Here is a 20,339-nt window from a genome sequence, read left to right as displayed (position 1 = left end):
TAATTTTTTTTTCAAACTGTTTTAAAGGCAGCTTATTTTCAATTTTTTGTTGTTGCTTAGGACCAAAGCTTTCTTCTAAAGTAACTCCCAATCTTGCTCTGCCACAAATAATATTTTGGATCCAATTTAAATGTTTATCTCTTCTCTACTCTCACCCGTCCCCCTAAAAATTGCCCTCTAGACAAAGGTGTGATTGTCAACATAACTCTGCCACATCTTTTATTTCATGTAGCGTTAAGATTATAGATGTATATGCTTTTTATTTTTCACTAATGCTTAGCAATTCTATAAGAGTACTTCCAGTATTTAGCAAATAATAATAAATTTCTTGAATTCTGAATTAGTAAAATGGGCAGCTCAGCTTACTGTTGTAGAATCAATAATGTGGGCAAGTTTTAAGATATATTTGGGAAATTATTTTTTTAGATATGCTTAGTAACTGCCAGATGTTCCCTTTTGTGTTTAGGTAAGCCCATTGCCTGCAACAATATGCCCATAGTTAAAAATACTCCTTTAAATTGCCTTTGTGTTTAACCGTACACATCATTGTGCCTTGATGTGTAGTGAAATACAAATGCTATTTAAATTGAAATATTAGAGATATTGATTAAGCATATTAAAATGCTCTGACTACAGCCTGATGAGTATTAGCATTGTGGTATGAGCATGATACTACCAAGGATTTCACATTCTTTCATATCTCTCTTGTGCAGAAGCAGCCACTCGGGGTATGTCTACACTACAGGATTAATCTGAATTTAGATAATTCGAATTTGGGAAACAGGTTGTATAAATTCGATTGTGCGCGGCCACACTAAGCACCTTAATTCGGTTTTTAACCACATTAATTCGGTGGTGTGCGGCCACACTACCCCATTAACTTAAACACAGTAATTCGATGGTGTGCGGCCACACTAACCCTAATTCGAATTAACAAAATCGATTTAGGCTCTACTCCGTTCGTCGAGGTGGAGTACAGAAATCGATTTAAAGGGCCCTTTAATTCGAATTAACTGGCTCTGTAGTGTGGACGGGTGAAGGGTTAATTCGGATTAACGCTGCTAAATCCGAATTAATCCCGTAGTGTAGACCAGGCCTCAGTAATTAAGGTGGTGACTAATTTTCCATTCTAAGCCAGATTTTGCCCCCCCTTCTAAAATCCACAAAGGAATATTGGTATCAAAATTGGTAGGGTAGATGTGAGGCTGAAGGAAATTATGGTTTACTGGACTCCTCACCTGGGATGAAATGTGATGGTGTTGCTTTGGAGGCCTCCTAGAGCCTCCTAAGTTTTGCAAGGGTGTGGGTGCATTCAGCAGTATGGAACCTCTCTTGTGTGTGCTGGTGTACACCTCCATTTCTTTAATAGGCATTAGCCAGCTGGCCCTCATGATCTCAGAAGGAAGAGTGAATGACCCTTCTCCCAAACCCTCTTGCTCCTCCATCTCATGCTGTGAGTGTTTAAAACCAACTAAGCAAATTCTCAGCAATAATTAGTTAAGGTAGATTAAGGTTTTGAGTGCATATTAGTAATTTAAAGATAAAAATCCTTATAGAAATGTTGTAGTTACCAAAAAATAACCATTAAAAGGTAGGAAATTCAGAATTGAGATTACACTTTCAAAAGACTCAAATATTTATCAATTCGTGGTTTAATGTACTCAGGCTACCATAACTATGCCCCAAAAATGATGTCCTCAGAAAATCATACGACCTTATCCGTCCATATTTCCCCTTATCAGTGGTAATAAAACTAGAATGCTCTTAATCATCCAGTACTGCTATATAGATAATAAATAGTACCTAGCTCTTTTATAGCACTTCACTTTGTACATATCAAAGTGCTTTACAAAGGAGGCAAGTATCATTAGTCCCATTTTAAAGATGGGGAAACTGAGGAAAAGGGAAATGAAATAATTCTTTTTCCATGGTTGCATAGCAGGTCAGTTGTAGAGCTGGGAACAGAACCCAGGTCTCCTGAGTCCCAGTCTTGTCGCCCTTCCACAGGTGCACACAAGACCCTTGTGGAACTCCTTGCCTGAGGAGGTTGTGAAGGCTAGGACTATAACAGTGTTTAAAAGAGAACTGGATAAATTCATGGAGGTTAAGTCCATTAATGGCTATTAGCCAGGATGGGTAAGGAATGGTGTCCCTAGCCTCTGTTTGTCAGAGGGTGGAGATGGATGGCAGGACAGAGATCACTTGATCATTACCTGTTAGGTTCACTCCCGCTGGTGCACCTGGCATTGGCCACTGTCGGTAGACAGGATACTGGGCTAGATGGACCTTTGGTCTGACCCAGTACGGCCGTTCTTATGTTCTCCCTTTAGGGAAGATTTTTCTGTATCTCTAAACCTGTTAAAACAAAACTTGTTCACATAATTTTCAGTGAAGGCAAGTGCCCTGGACATGTGGAAACCTTCAGTTTCACAAATAAAATAATAAATGATTGAAAATGACACAGTCATCGTGCCAGTGTGTCACTTTAATGACTGTTTTGGAATATATACTGAATGCATGTAAAAGGAGGGATTCCATAATTCATATGCTTAAATGCAGTATTTTACTTCAGCACATATGATTTGATTTTTTTTTCAATCCCAATGTTGAGGCTAGGATCCTGAAATAGTATTAGGTGCCTCTAAATCTGAGAGCATTTTATAGTGCTATAAATAGACAAAACAAGTTTATTTTGTTTCATTTAGCTCTGTCACGTTCTGTTAATTTCTTAAGGCCAAGTAGTGGATAACTGTCTCTGCAGGCTTTCCTCTACTTCATTATGAGGGTAAAAATTTAGCACAATCCATGTGAAAAATGGGTGGTTGAATTATAAAGTTTATTGCTGCTGCTTTTGGCTGTCACTTCTAAACCTTTTCATATGCAACTGCTAGAAGCTGAAGCCTGAAAAGTAATCCTTTTATTCACAGATGGCACTACTAGCTCAGTAAGTACTGCAAATATTTGAACGTTGGTAGTTCACTAATATAGCAGAACACATTTCAGCATACAGCTGACAGCTAAAAGCATAAGACTCTTTTGTACCAACTGGAAAATATTAAGTTGAAACTATAGCTTGTGTCTAATCTCCCTAAAATGCAGATACGTTGTGCAGTAGGCGAGCATGTTCATCAGCTCTCGCCCCCAAAACAATGGTAATGTATTGACTTTTGTTCTAAAAACGTCATAAAAATACTTATTTAAAAATATTAAATGTTTTCAAGAGATTCAGATTTTCTAACCTATTTGTGAAAGTAGCAAAAATAATCTACCGAAAAATACTTGGTAACGCTCTGTCAGTAATGCTCTGTCTCCATTGTAACTAGGACGACTGTAGGGCCTTACACTTGTTACAACCCCATCATTGCTTCCTGACAGTATGGTAATGATATCTAATACCCTGCTGCTGAAACAAGTGGAATCCTGGGGCTGTATTATAGAAACATACCTACAAGGCAGTCATTCTGCAGTGCCTGTGGTCTTGATGGTTTCCATGGTAATGAACATGAAGCCATGTACTGTGAAATTTATACTATGATACTTTCTATTGCAAAGAAATATATTGATATATAGTGAGTGGCACAACGGATAATTTAAAATATACAAACATAATGGTGGTGTATTATTGTTTGTACTGAGGCGGCACCCAAAATGTACTACAGTACCTTCTTTCTACACAGAAGAGAGAGCTCACTCTTCAGATATAGAGTCTATCTAAAAGGATGGATGAAGATTAGAAGAGATGCAATGTCCAAACAAAGCAATCATGGTGGTGATTAGCATATGTCTTACTTAATTTGGTTTTTATGTTTGATTTCAATACCCTTCACTTCTCTCCATTATTTGATGACCTTATTGTTATCCAATGCACAGCAATTCACATTCAGTTCCTTTCCTCTGCATCACTGAGCTGTTCACTTACAGAGAAAAAATAAATGAAAATAAATAAGTAGATGACTTAAACAAGTTTCATGATACCTGGAAGGCACTAACTCAAACTCTGGACCGAGATGAGGAAAAGCACACTCTATGAAAGATTAGCATCCGTGGCTCCTTCAACCAAAAACTCAGGGCTCCCAATCCAAGTCAGTGTTCCTCTAACAAAAACATGGAAGACAATATGGTTTTGCTATTTGAAAGATAAAACCCAAACCAAATCCCAAGTACCATTTTAAAAAAATATCAGGCACCTTTTATATATCAAAACAGTTAAAATGACAACTTTTTTCTCTGGAAGTCATTTTTAAAAGGAATAGATTAGGGCTGTCAATTAATCACAGTTAATCATGCAATTAATGCAAAAAAAATTAACGATTAAAAGTCACAATTTTAATTGCACTGTTAATAGAATACCAATTTAAATTTATTATAAATATTTTTGGATGTTTTTCTACATTGGTTGATTTCAGTTACAACACAGGGGGGAGGGATAGCTCAGTGGTTTGAGCATTGGCCTGCTAAACCCAGGGTTGTGAGTTCAATCTTTGAGGGGGCCACTTAGGGAACTGGGGCAAAATCAGTACTTGGTCCTGCTAGTGAAGGCAGGAGGCTGGACTCAATGACCGTTCAAGGTCCCTTCCAGTTCTATGAGATAGGTAAATCTCCATATTTTTTTTTTAATACACTTAATAATTTTTATTACAAATATTTGCACTGTAAAAAAGATAAAAGAAATAGTATTTTTCAGTTCACCTCATACAAGTCCATTCAGTCCTACTTCTTGTTCAGCTGATCGCTAAGATAAAAAAGTTTGTGTATATTTACGGGAGATAATGCTGCCCACTTCTTATTTACGATGTCACCTGAAAGTGAGAACAGGCGTTCTCATGGCACTGGCGTAGCTAGCATTGCAAGGTATTTAGGTGCCAGGTATGCTAAACATTCATATGCCCCTTCAAGCTTTGACTTGTAGGCTCTAAAGTTTTACATTGTTAGGTTTTTGAGTGCAGTTATGTTAAAAAAAATTCTACATTTGTAAGTTGAACTTTCACAATAGAGATTGCACTATAGTACTTGTGCAAATATTTGTAATAAAAAATAATATAAAATGAGCACTGTATTTTCCGTGTTGTAACTGAAATCAATATATTTGAAAATGTAGAAAAAATCCAAAAATACAATAAATTTAAATTGGTATTCTGTTATTGTTTAACAGTGCAATTAAAACTGTGATCATGACTGTTTTTAATCTCATGATTAATTGAGATTATTTTTTAATCATTTGCCAGCCCTAGAATAGATTCTAAAACTAAAATGTGAAATTGAGTTTCAATGTGCTAAATAATATTTATTACTCAAAATGTAAAAATAACCTTCAAGATTTACTGTTGCTCAAGATTTGTAACTTGAATGTCTGCAATTTTTAATCTGTTTTGATAATAGGACAAGTAGGAAGCTGTGTGTTTGGGAGAGTTGTGGATATATGCTGACATCTAGATATGTCTATATGAAATCGGTTATCTCATCTCATAGTGGACAGGTATTCTGCATCATATAAGTATCCTTATCAGTAGGCTCTGCAGATGTTTGAAGTTGCACACAGATTGGATTCTTCACAGGATAAGTCCACAGATCCGTTACAATGGGTCTGACTCTCGTTTGCAGGACCTTGGAGACAGATACCAGACCTTTCAGTTACTGCAGGCTTAGAGTGACCAAACCTAAATCTTAGATTTAGTTAATAAGGATTGCCTGTAAGCGTATATTTGGGTGAGATCTGAAATATTCGTTGGCCTGGTAGGCGATGTGTCTGATCTCTTGGGATTGGTAGTACTTTATATGAATAAGGTTTTTTTAGTAACCACTCACTGTATTAAACTTGGCTCTCTGAGTGGGAGCCCAAGGGCTGGATTGCTTAAAGGGAACTGTATTTTGGCTTCTTGGTAACCAGTGCGGTAGCTGTTTTGTTGTTGGCTTGGTGAATCTAAATATAGAATAAATCACCAGTTTTGGGGATTGTCCTATTCCTTGCAGTTTGCCCTGAGTAAGCATGCTCAGCGTAGCCCCTCCAGGCACCACGGTCACTGTGAGACAACATGGATTCACCATATGAAGGCTTCCTCTGTCCCTCCCTCAAGTAGGGAGCATCTATAAAATTCAAGGAGCTCACTTAGAGATTGTCTCAAAAGTGAGCTTTACTAGGGTTCCACTTATTTCTATATACAGCAGCAGGTGCAGTTCTCCCTTCAGCTTCCCTTTTCAGTGCTATCCTGTTGTCTCAGGATGGAGGCCACTCTACCTCTGGCCTATAGATAAGGAGGAAAAACTCCATAAGACAGGGTACACTTTGAGACCTGAGAGGTTGATCACTCCCCCCTACGAAACTTTGAAATTGAGAAGGAAAGTTAAAAGATTTATGGGAAGGACACTCAAGATTTTGACCACAGAAGTCACTCCTCAACAGTGGACATTTTTAAGGCTCTGTTTTCCCAGTAAAACAAGGAACAAGAGGCACAGGGATCCTCTTCCTTCTTGTCTTCCTCTTCCACTTGACCGTAACACAAACTTTCCAAGGATAAAGGCTCTAAAAGGAAGAGAAAAGGTCTCAAAGTTCAGAGGGGTCCTCATATTTATTTTCCTGGGAGAAAGGCCAGATTTTTTTTTGGCCTTGGGGCCAGAGCCCACAGAACAACCACCTCACTTAGGCTTTTTAATAATGTTTTTAAACCATCCTCAGGAGTATTATGCAGACTGTGTGTATCCTTCCAGATAAGGCCCTGAGAAAAGAAACATTGGAGAGAAGTTGACTTGAATCCATTCCGAAGTAAATGTTCTGATTTATACTCCCCAAAAGTACACACAATCCTCATGTTTGGTTAAAGAAATTGCAAGTCTTTATTTAAAATAATAAAAGCAAAGCCACCTTAGCAGCCTTTCGTGCATCTAATGCTTCCATGTCTTGGCTATAGCCATGTGTGCGTGGTCAGACTCCCTTTTGCCCACTGTGCCATTAAAATTCAGAAGTCCTCTGGACTGGGAGCCTTCGGTGAAAAACATCTCCTGATCAGTCATGGCAGATTGTCCTTCTCTCCCCCTCCAAAAAAAGAAAAAACAAATGAACAAACAAAAAACCCCCCACAAAAAACAAACCTTGAGATGCTCAGTATGAGCAATGAGTTATGTAACTCTCACAACACCAGCTCTGCCTAATGCTATGGAAGGCCAATCCCCAGGGAAAATAAGGACTGTTTACTACTGAATGTCCCGGGGGCAGGTTCTTTAGTGACTGTAGACAGAACTGCCACGGAAACCTCCTTTAAATAAAAATAAAATAAAAATCTGAGAGCCTTGTAGCCCAAAACAGACGCTGTTATAGGTCTTGGCACTCTTTTGATCCATCCATGAGTTGCAAGAGAGTGATCCAACTGGCTGATTCCATATACAAACTGGCATGAGGTATGGAGGAGATACTACAGGAAAACTCTGCATCCTTCAAGAAAGAGTGAGTCCAGGTTGGGCCAATTGGGGAGCAAGTGGCAGGAATTATCAAAGCATTAGATCAATACTATATTTGAAAAAAGCACTCCCTCCCCCAATTTAGGCAGCCAGGGTTACACCATTAAAATTAAATGCAACACCAAAACCAAGATTATTCCTCCAACCAATTGAAACACCGAGTATAAAGACTGCAGTATATTATCTTCAAATTTGGATAATGGATCTCCCAGAGAACAAGACTTAGTACCTTGTCCTGGCACCAAGTGTCCCAAAAAAGGAGTGCTCAACTTGAAGTTCTTGAACAGATTCCTTCAGAAGCCACAGTTCAGGATGGAGACCCTGAATTAAACCCAGAAAAGCAATTGCCAAAAGGATTTTTTTAATTTTTGTATCATCAGGTGTTCTTCATGCTGCACCTTTGGTCCACCTGCCTCTGTAAGGGTGTCTTCAAAGTATTAGTTTAATATGTTTTTTGTTGATTAGAAAAAGGGTTCAAGATCCATACCCTAAAATGACCTGCTCATCCTAGCACCTTTCCTGGAAAAGGCCCCCAGAGCAGCTGTTGCAGGACCCAAGTTCTATTCTGGAATAACATGAATGTGTCAGCACCACCAGAAGCCAAATGATTCCTTGCAATATATACTGCTTCTGGGAATTGTCGTGTCACAGAAGTTTATTTCTTTTAAAGGACAGGATTCAGAAGCTGGTGGCCTGAAGACATGAGGCCATTTGTTCTCCAGTCACATCGATCAGGGTTCTGTCTCTGATCAGAATGATGGTCTATTGCCCCAACATACTGTTGAGTGAGGTTCCACATGTGTCTTCTCCTTGCCCCCTTGTAAAGGGATACTCAGAGGGCCAGAGTATGTCAGAATTAGAGAGGGTTAGAGGAGAAATCCTATGCCAGCTCCAAAAGCAGGGACGCTCATTCAGGGAAGCTGACATCCAAAGTTAATGGAAGAAGAGCCCTCCCACATAATATCAATTGGCCAAAGCTCAGAGCAGTCAAAGATGTCCTAAGAACTGTAACTCCAGTCCGGATGTGCCAGTGATGTATTACAACACATTGGCAGTGTTTTTTTTATCACTAAAAGAGGTAGCAGGTATCAGAACCGTGCTATGTGCTTCTAATCTTGACTGTTCCTGATCAAAGGAGGGAGGAGAAAATAGTCTGTACTCCCTACCACGACCCATAAAGAGGAAATAAACATGACATCTGGTTAAGCAGGAAAAGAATGGACCCAGGAGTGGAATTTCCACCCTAAGTTCTTCAAGTGGAGAGTCTGGCCTTAGGTTTCCAGCCCGTCAATGCACCTGTTTGTATCCAGGATCCAGCAGCAGTACCAGAACCTTATACCAGATGAAGAGATTATTACAATCATAGCACCTAGGAGCTCTACTACAGAAACCCAGACCCCATGGTGCTTGGTTCTGTACCAGTGAAGAACAAAAAACCGGTCCCTACCCCTAATTGCTTACAATCAAAGACAAAGAGACTATAGAAGGGGAGTACAAGGAAACAATGAGACTATCATGCTGATCAATATTGGCATGATTCATAAGTAAGGCTACGATTTAGTCACAAAGTTCGCGGAAGTCATGGAATCTGTGACCTCCAGCGACCTGCGTGACTTCAGCGGTGGGGAGCTGCAGGGTACCCCACTGTCCGCAGGGCCGAGAGCTGCGGGGTACCCCCGCTGCACCTTGTGGCCCCCGCAGCTCCTGGCCGCCGGGATACCACACAGCTCGCGAGGGACAGCGGGGGAACCCCCGAGCTCCCAGGAGGCACCAGGCTCCCGGGGGGTGTCCGCAGAGCTCCTGGCCGGTGGGGGAACCCCCGAGCTCCCGGCCACAGCAGGGAACCCCCCGAGCTCCCAGCCATCACAGGCCACCGGAGCTGTGGGTGGTGGGGGTAGCCCACAGCTCCCAGCCCCCTGGGCAGTGGGGGACCCCTGGAGCTGCAGGCATCAGGGGTAGCCCACAGCCCCTGCGCAGCTGCCCACCTTCAGGCGGTGTGGGCATCTGTAGATTCCTATTTTGTCCCAGATATTTTTAGTAAACGTCATGGACAAGTCACGGCTTCCGTGAATTTTTCTTTTTTGCCTGTGACTTTACTAAAAATATCTGTGACAAAATCTTAGCCTTATTAATAGGCCATCACTACAATCATGCACTTTCTCCCATGGCCAAAAGCATGACTTTCTTTTTCTGTTCATTCTTCTCCAGGACAATTTTTTAAAAAAGCAAATAAAAAAATAGAAGTGAGAGAGAGAGAACTGCATTGGCCAAGGAAGTCCTGGTTCTTGTATCCAGCTGAGGTGGTAACCACCGCTCAGCTATGCCTCCTCTACAGGAAGGATCTGCTCTAACTACTAAAATTCAGCATACAAGCCTAGATAGGTTTAGTTTATCTGCTTGATATTTGAGAGCAACTCATTAAAATAGGATATTAAAATGTGGTCAAACCCCTCTGAGCTGGACACAAGTGCTGCTTGATGTCCTCAGGTAAGCCTGCACCTGTTCCTCTCTGGGTTGGGCATTTGCTCCCTTTCTTATGGGGGCCCAGAAACTCCTGACACAAAACCCAATTACACACAGAGGACCCTGATCATTTATATGAAAGAATATTAGGCAAGGGGACGGGGAAAGACCAACGGGTTGAATGGGGGAGCTTCGGTGAATTTAACTACTACAGTGAAACAATGGCACAATCCCTTCCCCTACTAGCGGAGGTACCAAAAATCTTAACTCCCACCTGAGGCCTCTAATCCTACCACTGGTAGGATTAGAGGCCTCAGCTGAGATGCTCTAGCCTGGTGACGTAGCTGCCCAGTGGCTGCTCAGTCTGGACCTGCAGCCTGGTGGGATTGTTGCGTCTCAGCTACTCGGCCTCCACCTTCCCTTGGGACACGTGTGCTCACCACCAGCCCCAGTCTAGCAGTGTCTGTCACAGTCCTGTTACCTGGACGCCTGCACCCAGAGCAAGACAGTCCTCATTCCTTCCACAAAACCTCCCCCTCCCCGCACTTCACCCAAGATGGCATCTGCCTCCTGGTTCCTCCCAGCTGTCATGCAATACTCTGGTTCATGGCCATCTAGGCTGTTGATGGGCTAGAACTTGGCAGCTTGCACTTAGGTGCCATCTGAAGGCTTATTACATCTATAGCTTCTTGCTATTTGACAGCAATGAAATAAACTAGGATATTAAAATGTTATAAAACTTGAGAAAGTATTCCACAAGCAGCATCTCCGGAGGCCTGGGTCTATGTGTAAAGCGTAGTGCTAAGTATTAGCAATGTTGGGAGCACTTGTGCAGATGAGCAGCTGGTGTATGAAACATCAATTAAATTAGCTTTGAGTAGGGCTATGTGACAAGGTGTGTGGGCACGCACACAAAACCCAACTAACTACTGGCAGCGTGTCTAAGAGGCCTCTTGCCATTTCTAATGCTGGTGGAGCTAATCTGATGTTAGCAACAGAGAGAATTTCAGAAAATTTCCTTAAGCCTCGTGTACATTACAAAGCTTCCAGTGCCTGCTCTACCATTAACCAGTCTTTAAAAAAGAGACTAGATTTGAAGTCTGAACTTTTTGTTTAAAACCTTTACTATTAATCTGATGTGGATAGAGCCTTAATAGTTACTGGCATACTTTTCTGCCAGGTCACAAATGACAGTATACATAGTACTAATAGGTGTTAATGATATACATACTTATTTCTAATAATAGCAGTTGGCTTTTCACCTGTGACAGTTTGAACAGATCAGTAAGCTGATTTCAGTGGTGGTAACAGAAGATTTGTAGCACAAGTTGTAAAGAGAGAAATATCTGAGACTTGATTACCTGAAAACTTGTCTGTATGGGAAAGTCATATCAGTATACTCTTGAGGTGTGAATTTAAACTGATAATTATACTGGTGTAACTCCTTTGCCCCCTTATTTTAATACAAAAGTGGCTTTTTTCACTGTAGTTTGTCACTCGGGAAGGAGTTTAAGGAGAACTGAAGAAAGCCACTCATAATTGCAAATACATAGCTTGCAAACAAAGGAAATGACCAGTTAAATGTTCAAAGCTAACCCTCAGTCTTGCTATGATTATCAAATAAATTTGGGTATACCTTTACATTTAAAGGTTTTTTGTTTTTGTTTTTTTTGGGGGGGGGAGGAGGGAGGAAGGCATGAAAATACTGGATGTCAGGATGTCTCCTTATCAGTTTTGTAGCAGTGTTTGGATAGCAGCATGTCTTGCAGTGCCTCTTTAAACGTCAACTATTCACCAAGTATTATACATTAGGTATTACTTAAAACTGTTGGAGTCTTATAAAAACAAAAGTGTAACAAGAATGAGATGTCTGCATTTTCATGGGGCACATTTTTTTATTTGTTACATTTTATGCTCTTTATTTCAAAACAGACAATCAGTAGCTAATATGCAATGTTGTAGCAAGTTTGGTCCCAGGATATTAGAGACAGAGTTGGTGAGGTGATATCTTTTATTGGATCAACTTCTATTTGGGGAGGGGGGGAGAGAGAGAGAGAGAGAGAGAGAGAGAGAGAGAAGAGAGATGCTTTTGAGTTTCACAGAGCTTTCGAAAGCATGTCTCTCTCTCCAACAGAAGAGAGTCCAATAAAACATATTACCTCAAGCACCTTGTGTCTTAGCCAGTAGCTAAGGCAGAAAAACGTGTTGCTGCCTGGAGTGTGCTAATGGAGTTGAGCTTAGAACATTGCCTCATGCAGGTCTCTTACTAGAATAGCACATTAATGTGTGAGTTCAGGATGCATTAGGATACATGGTTACCATTTGGAGTTCTGGTAATCTCTAACTTTCTGTATTTCTGTATTTCAATCAGAAGATTCAGGGATTGCATTGTTATAGCAGGTGCTCTGTCTACTGCAATGGTGTTTTTATAGAGTGATATAGGCTACTAGAAGATAAAATGTGAACAGTTGGCATCTTTATCAGAAACGCTGCAGTGAAATATTGTAGTGAAAAATCATATCAAAGGTTAGTGGGAAGGCCAACAGAGTGCAAGAGAACATAAAAAATTGAAGAGCAAAAATAGAGAAATGTTGGAAATATAACACTTAAAATACTCTGCATATGTTTAATCATGCAGTAAATAGCATCTTATACTTACGCCCAATTCAGTCCTATTATTTACTGGTTCTATCACAAGATAGATAGCTCTCCACTGGAAATTTGATCTGTCCCAGCAAGCCTATCCTGAAGTATTGCAGCATCCTTACAATTAATGGAGGTGGAGCATTTCTCACGGAATAGTGATAGTTCATGGGAAAACAAAAAGGCATATTTGGTTTAAAACCCTGATAGATGTGACTAGAGAACAAATGGCATAAGTTAGTTAAAACCATTTGATGTTACCTTTCAGCAAAGATATTAAATTCCACTTCATTATATGGTAATTTTTTTTTTCTTTCAAGCTTTCAAAGTAGCCTCATTTTTGGCATTTAAATATGTACCTGCACCTTTGCCCAAAGTGACTACCTAGACATGGAAATGAAGCACCGGAGATGAAAAGCTTTGTATCCTGATACTAATCCCGTAAGCTATGCAGTCTCCCACACTGCATTGTGTGGCTTGGTTCACCCTATTTAATATTTACAGCACATTTGTTTGAAGAAGCATTTCCCCCTTTTCTTCTTTCACTTCAGCCCTTATTTCCGCCCTTACCCCGAACAAAAAACTTCCCATAAAACTTTAAGGATTCCCCCTTTTCCCCTCAAGAAGGGAATATATACTGTGTATTTGCATTTGGTTTTCCTGTGCTGTGAATGTTTTTCATTACCACCATGCTGTAGGTAGTGTAAATCATTACAGATGTTTTAAAATGGTTGTCACGAACATAACCTTTTGCTTCATTATTTAGTGTGCAATGAAATATATGTTCCTGCCATGTAAATGTGGACTTGTGTTCATGTAGAATGTTCATTGAATCTGTAAGGGCAGTATTTATGCAAAATCTGTTCTCACACAATGGTAGAGCAGAAATCCATTATGGTAGTTGGTTTGCCTACAGACACAAAGATCAATAGTGCTTTGTTAACAGGGCCATCAAGCATTTCTAGCTTGCTTTTGCTTGGACGGATTAGACCTTAGACCTCGGTGAAATAAAGTCCACTTGAGCTTGACTTAGCATCATCCTTATTGTCTGTACATGTACGCATCTGTGCCAGTAGCTATTGTTACTCTACACTTACTTTGTCTTTTTTAAGTGTAATTAACAGCATGAATTGACCCCATAGTTTATTGCTCTGAGCTAGTCTCAAATCAGCAGTTGAAAACATAATATTATAATCTACAATATCAAGTCTTCATCACATGGGGATACTTTATTGTAGTATTCAGAGTTGGGAGGGATGTGAGAATTGTAATGACAATCCTTTTTTACTAAGTCGTTTACATACTTTCATATCTGCTTTTAAGTGTATTTTCTCCCTTGTTTATGCCACTTGGCTTCTCTGTTATTGGTCTTAAGACTAAATGTTTTTAAGGAACACCTTCAGTATGTCATATTTCCAATTCAGTTTTGTAACGGATATTGTTAAAAGTAATCCTTAAAAGCCCTACCTCTGAAAATTTGAGAAATATTTTTCTGCCTTTTTAAAACTGTGCTTCTGACTGGTTTGTGCATAATCATTTTCACTGCTTTTTGATAGTCAGTTGCACTTCCCATCTCCTGCACTGCTTCGGGGGGGGGGGGGGGGGGGGGGGGAGGGGGTGATAATAGCCCCTGCAAGAGGGTATTTAATAGTTACTGCAACAAGAGAGCAGCAAATTGATCTTTGTTTTAAAAAAAATTGTTTTCCTATGTCCCTTTAGTGGTCTTCAATACTTCCCCTTTAATTTACCATGAGATCCAGTCTGCTGGCCTATATTAAATTCAGTGAAATGTCTTAGGTAAAGATACAATGCAACTTTTTTGTGTAGCTTCTTGTGTAGGACTTTCTGCTGGCATTTTAAGCCTGTAGTTCATTTGGTCTTCAGCTACCATTTCGGATCACTTACTTAAATAATTTGTTATACGAATTTAAAGACAATACAGAAGAGGCTTTCATATTCTGCTTTTTGTTCTTGATTTTTAGGTTGTGTTAAAGATTATTAAGCATTACCAAGAAGAAGGACAGGGGAATGAGGTGGTCCAGGGAGTGCTGCTGGGACTTGTGGTGGATGACAGGCTTGAAATCACCAACTGCTTTCCATTCCCTCAGCACACAGAAGATGATGCAGACTTTGATGAAGGTAAGACATGCAGTTTGTCTAAACTAGGGTGTTGGATTTACAGTCTCTTTGTCACACAAAAAAAGCCAAAGTATACTGATTTATTTAAAAAACAAACAACCTCCCCCCTCCAAAAAAACCCTCCACACACAACACCCACCTAACCAAAATAAAAGACAGACAGACACACACACAATGACAACTATGGCTGGAAACTTCACTCACACTTGTTACAAGGTGTCAAGGCTGGATCCCCACTTTGAACCTTAGGGTACAAATGTAGGGGCCTGCATAAAAACTTCTAAGCTTATCTACCAGCTTAGCTTTGGTCCGCTGCCACCATCACAAGAATTCCCTCCCTGGGAAGCCTTGAGAAACCTTTCACCAATTCCCTGGTGAACACAGATCCAAACCCCCTTGGATCTTAAAACAAGGAGAAATTAACCATCCCCCCTCCTTCCTTCCACCCTCCTTTCACCAACTCCTGGTGAATACAGATCCAAACCCCCTTGGATCTTAAAACAAGGAGAAATCAATCTGGTTCTTAAAAAAGAAGGCTTTTAATTAAAGAAAAAGGTAAAAATCATCTCTGTAAAATCAGTATGGAGAATAACTTTACAGGGTAATCAAACTTAAAGAGCTCAGAGGACCCCCCTCTGTCTTAGGTTCAAAGTACAGCAAACAAAGATACACACTCTGGTAAAAAGGTACATTTACAAGTTGAGAAAACAAAGTAAATCTAAGACGCCTTGCCTGTCTTTTACTTACTAGTTTGAAATAGGAGAGACTTGTTTAGAAAGATGGGGAGAACCTGGATTGATGTCTGGTCCCTCTCAGTCCCAAGAGCGAACCACCCCTTAAAACAAAGAGCACACACAAAAGCCTTTCCCCCCCCAAGATTTGAAAGTATCTTGCCCCCTTATTGGTCCTTCGGGTCAGGTGTCAGCCAGGTTACCCAAGCTTCTTAACCCTTTACAGGTAAAAGGATTTGGAGTCTCTGTACACAGAGAGCTGTTACCCTTCCCTTTATAGTTATGACACGCCCCCCAAATCACAGATAGTGTTGGACGTTCGGTTCCACACTGGCTGTGATTTCTTCCTGGAGTTCTAGGAGAAAACAGAGTTAATAAGACACATGTACCTTTAGACATACTACTGATTATATAAAAACTAACAATATGTTTCATTCCAAGAACAATTGTTAACCAGTTAACTCTGGGAAACTTTCCCGGGAGAGTGCATCAGCCACTTTGTTAGAAGCTCCCGAAATGTGTTGTATTTCAAAATCAAAATCTTGGAGAGCTAAACTCCATCGAAGAAGTTTTTTGTTATTTCCCTTGGCGGTATGAAGCCACTGTAGCGCAGCATGGTCTGTTTGTAGTTGGAAACGCCGTCCCCAAACATATGGGCGTAGCTTTTCCAGCGCGTACACAATGGCGTAGCATTCCTTTTCGCTGATTGACCAGTGGCTTTCCCTCTCAGACAGTTTCTTGCTGAGAAACACGACAGGATGGAATTCTTGATCCGGTCCTTCCTGCATTAAAACTGCTCCCACGCCTCGCTCGGAAGCATCTGTGGTTACTAGGAACGGTTTGTCAAAGTCTGGGGCCCTTAGCACAGGGTCAGACATGAGTGTTGCCTTAAGCTGGTTAAAGGCCTTTTGACACTTATCAGTCCACTGAACTGCATTTGGCTGTTTCTTTCTGGTTAGGTCTGTCAGCGGGGCGGCGATTTGGCTGTAGTGTGGTACAAATCGCCTATAATATCCGGCCAAGCCTAAGAAGGATTGGACCTGTTTCTTTGACTTTGGAACCGGCCACTTTTGGATAGCATCTACTTTGGCCTGTAGGGGATTTATAGTTCCTTGACCCACCTGGTGCCCCAAGTAAGTCACCCTGTTTTGGCCAATTTGACACTTTTTAGCCTTAACAGTTAGTCCTGCCTGTCGGATGCGCTCGAAGACTTTTTCCAGGTGCTCCAGGTGTTCTGTCCTTGAATCAGAAAAAATGGCCACATCATCGAGGTAGGCAACTGCAGATTCTCCCAATCCCGCTAGGAGACCATCTACAAGTCTTTGGAAGGTGGCGGGTGCATTTCGCAACCCGAAAGGGAGTACATTGAATTCGTACACCCCTGCCTGGGTGACGAAGGCTGACCTTTCCTTAGCGGGTTCATCTAGTGGTACTTGCCAGTACCCTTTGGTTAAGTCTAAAGTAGAGATGAATTGGGCATGTCCCAATTTCTCCAATAGCTCATCTGTGCGTGGCATTGGATAGTTGTCAGGACGAGTTACAGCATTTAGCTTACGGTAGTCCACGCAAAAGCGTATTTCCCCATCTGGTTTGGGAACTAGAACCACTGGAGATGCCCATGCACTGGTAGAGGGGCGGATTATACCCATCTGTAGCATGTCCTGGATCTCCCTTTGTATAGCAGCTTGGGCATGAGGTGACTCCCGGTAGGGTGGGGTTCTAATTGGGTGAGCATTACCTGTGTCAATGGAGTGGTATGCCCGTTCGGTCCGTCCTGGAGTGGCTGAGAAAATCGGTGCAAAGCTTGTGCACAGCTCCTTGATCTGCTGTCGCTGCAGACGTCCCAGGGTTGTGGAGAGGTTCACCTCTTCCACGCCACCATTCCTTGTTCCTTCGTAGTAGACACCTGCAGGCCACTCCGCGTCATCTGTTTCCTGGGCTGTAAACTGGCAAACGTTTAATTCTCTGGAATAAAAGGGCTTAAGAGAATTAACATGGTATACCTTAGGCTTTATGTTGGAGGTGGGGGAGGCTATGAGATAGTTAACAGCTCCTAGGCGCTCCTGGACCGTGAATGGTCCTTCCCACGACGCTTCCATTTTATGGGCCTGGAGCGCCTTTAAGACCATGACTTGGTCTCCTACTTTGAAGGACCGTTCTCTGGAATGTTTATCATACCAGGCCTTTTGCTCTTCCTGAGCATCCTTTAGGTTTTCTTTAGCAAGGGCTAAAGAGTGTCGGAGGGTGTTTTGTAGGTTGCTTACAAAGTCTAGAATGTTAGTTCCTGGAGAAGGCGTAAACCCCTCCCATTGCTGCTTCACCAACTGTAATGGCCCCTTAACCTCGCGGCCATACACAAGTTCAAATGGTGAAAACCCTAAACTGGGATGTGGAACAGCCCTGTAGGCAAAAAGCAACTGCTGCAACACTAGGTCCCAATCATTGGAGTGTTCATTTACGAATTTACGTATCATGGCCCCCAAAGTTCCATTAAACCTCTCCACCAGACCATTGGTTTGATGGTGATGAGGGGTGGCAACCAAGTGATTCACCCCATGAGCTTCCCACAGGTTTTTCATTTTCCCTGCCAGGAAATTAGTTCCCGAATCTGTAAGGATGTCGGAGGGCCAACCTACCCTGGCAAAAATGTCTGCTAATGCCTGGCACACACTTTTAGTTGCTTAAGGGTACAGCTTCCGGCCATCGGGTAGCAAAATCCATGAAAGTCAGTATGTACTGCTTTCCTCTGGGTGTCTTCTTTGGGAAAGGACCCAGAATATCCACAGCTACTCGCTGAAATGGGACCTCAATTATGGGTAGTGGCTGGAGAGGGGCTTTAACCTGGTCTTGGGGCTTTCCCACTCGTTGGCACACCTCACAAGACCGGACATAATTAGCAACGTCCTTGCCCATTCCCTCCCAGTGGAAGGACTTCCCCAACCGGTCTTTGGTTCTGTTCACCCCAGAATGGCCACTGGGATGATCATGGGCTAAGCTCAAGAGCTTTACCCGATACTTAGTGGGAACTACCAACTGTTTTTGAGGATGCCAGTCTTCCTGGTGCCCACCAGAAAGAGTCTCCTTGTATAACAGTCCTTGTTCTACAACAAACCGGGATCGGTTAGAAGAGCTGAGAGGCGGTGGGGTGCTCCGCGCCGCTGCCCAAGCTTTCTGAAGGCTGTCATCTGCTTCCTGCTCGGCCTGGAACTGTTCCCTGGATGCTGGAGACATCAGTTCCTCCTTGGACTGTGGACTGGGGCTTGGTCCCTCTGGAAGCGATGCAGGTGCTGGGGCTGTTTCCATTGACTGTGAACCGCTGTCCTCTGGTGCACTATGTGGTATTTCAGGCTCTGGCTGAGCCTCCTGGGTAGGGTTATCTGCTACTTCCGCCAGTTCAGGCTCGCTGGTGCCCTCTGGCCTTGGAGTTGTAGACGGGTTTGCAAGCGCTGGACTCAGTGCTGGCAATGGTTCTGGTGCTGGTTGCGTTGTCAGTTCCGGTTCCGGGACTGGCTTTGGCTGGGTCTCTGGGATTGGATCCACTACGGCTGTTGCAGTCGTTGGCAGGGGATCCGGTTCCACCACCTGTGTTTGGGTCTCCGGTAACACCGACGGGGCTCTGGTGGACGGCTCAGGAACAGGGATGGGGGTGAAAGCTTGCTTAGCCTGGCTGCGGGTGACTATTCCCACCCTCTTGGCTAGCTTCACATGGTTGGCCAAGTCTTCCCCCAGCAGCATGGGGATGGGATAATTGTCATAGACTGCAAAAGTCCACATTCCTGCCCAGCCCTTGTACTGGACATGCAACTGGGCTGTAGGCAAGGTTACAGACTATGACACGAAGGGTTGAATTGTCACTGTAGCCTCCGGGTTGATGAGTTTGGGGTCCACTAGGGATTGGTGGATAGTTGACACTTGTGCCCCAGTGTCCCTCCAAGCGATAACCTTCTTTCCGCCCACTCTCAAGGTCTCCCTTCGCTCCGAGGGTATGAGAGAGGCATCTGGGTCTGGGGATCTTTGGTGTGACTGGGGTGTAATGAACTGTAATCGGTTGGGGTTCTTGGGGCAGTGAGCCTTTATATGCCCCAGTTCATTACATTTAAAACATCGCCCTGCTAAGGTATCACCGGGGCGATGTTGGTTGGTGGAGACTGGTGGGGTGGGGTGAGAAGGCGTCTGGGGTTTCCCTTGGGAGGTGGGTGGGGCCTTGGGTTGTCCCCGGTGATAAGGTTTTGTTTCGGCTTGCCCCTTCTGATATTCGCTCCAACTGCTACTAGCTTTTTTCTTTTCTGTCACCTCCACCCATTTGGCTCCAATCTCCCCCGCCTCGGTTACAGTTTTGGGCTTCCCATCTAGGATGTACCTTTCTATTTCCTCAGGAACACCCTCTAAAAACTGCTCCATTTGCAATAGGAAGGGCAACTCTTCCGTAGATTTAACATTTGCTCCTGATATCCAGGCATCCCAATTTTTTCCAATGTGGTAGGCATGTCGGGTAAATGACACATCAGGTTTCCACCTTAGGGCTCTGAACCGCCGACGGGCATGCTCGGGTGTTAGCCCCATTCTGAGTCTGGCCTTGTTTTTAAAAAGTTCATAACTGTTCATGTTTTCCTTAGGCATTTCAGCCGCCACCTCTGCTAAGGGTCCACTGAGCTGCGGTCTCAGCTCTACCATGTACTGGGTTAGAGGGATGTTGTATCCAAGGCAGGCCCTTTCAAAATTTTCTAAGAAGGCCTCAGTATCATCGCCTGCCTTGTAGGTGGAGAATTTCCTGGGATGGGAAGTGGTACCTGGAGAGGAGTTGTTAGGATGGTCTGCTGCATTCTGCCTAGTCCTTGCTGCTTCCAGTTCCATCTCTCTTTTGTGGGCCTCCTGTTTGGCTTTTTCTTCTCTTTCATGGGCCTCCTGTTT

At 42.6% G+C, this 20,339-nt stretch overlaps 1 protein-coding gene across 1 annotated transcript in view; it reads left to right on the top strand.

Annotated features, from left to right (window-relative positions):
• Positions 1-20,339, top strand: part of EIF3H (eukaryotic translation initiation factor 3 subunit H) — a 135,017-nt gene that overhangs the window by 14,161 nt on the left and 100,517 nt on the right. The window contains exon 2 of the mRNA XM_026659214.1: positions 14,541-14,697. Within this exon, the coding sequence (XP_026514999.1) occupies positions 14,541-14,697 (157 nt within the window). The remainder of the gene's footprint in view (positions 1-14,540; positions 14,698-20,339) is intronic.

The sequence above is a fragment of the Terrapene carolina genome, unplaced genomic scaffold, assembly GCF_002925995.2.
Source record: "Terrapene carolina triunguis isolate 2854851 unplaced genomic scaffold, T_m_triunguis-2.0 Scaffold58, whole genome shotgun sequence".
NCBI classification, from domain to species: Eukaryota; Metazoa; Chordata; order Testudines; family Emydidae; genus Terrapene; species Terrapene triunguis.
The sequence above is the reverse complement of the archived record's forward strand: the minus strand, read 5'-3'. Positions and strand labels throughout refer to the sequence as shown.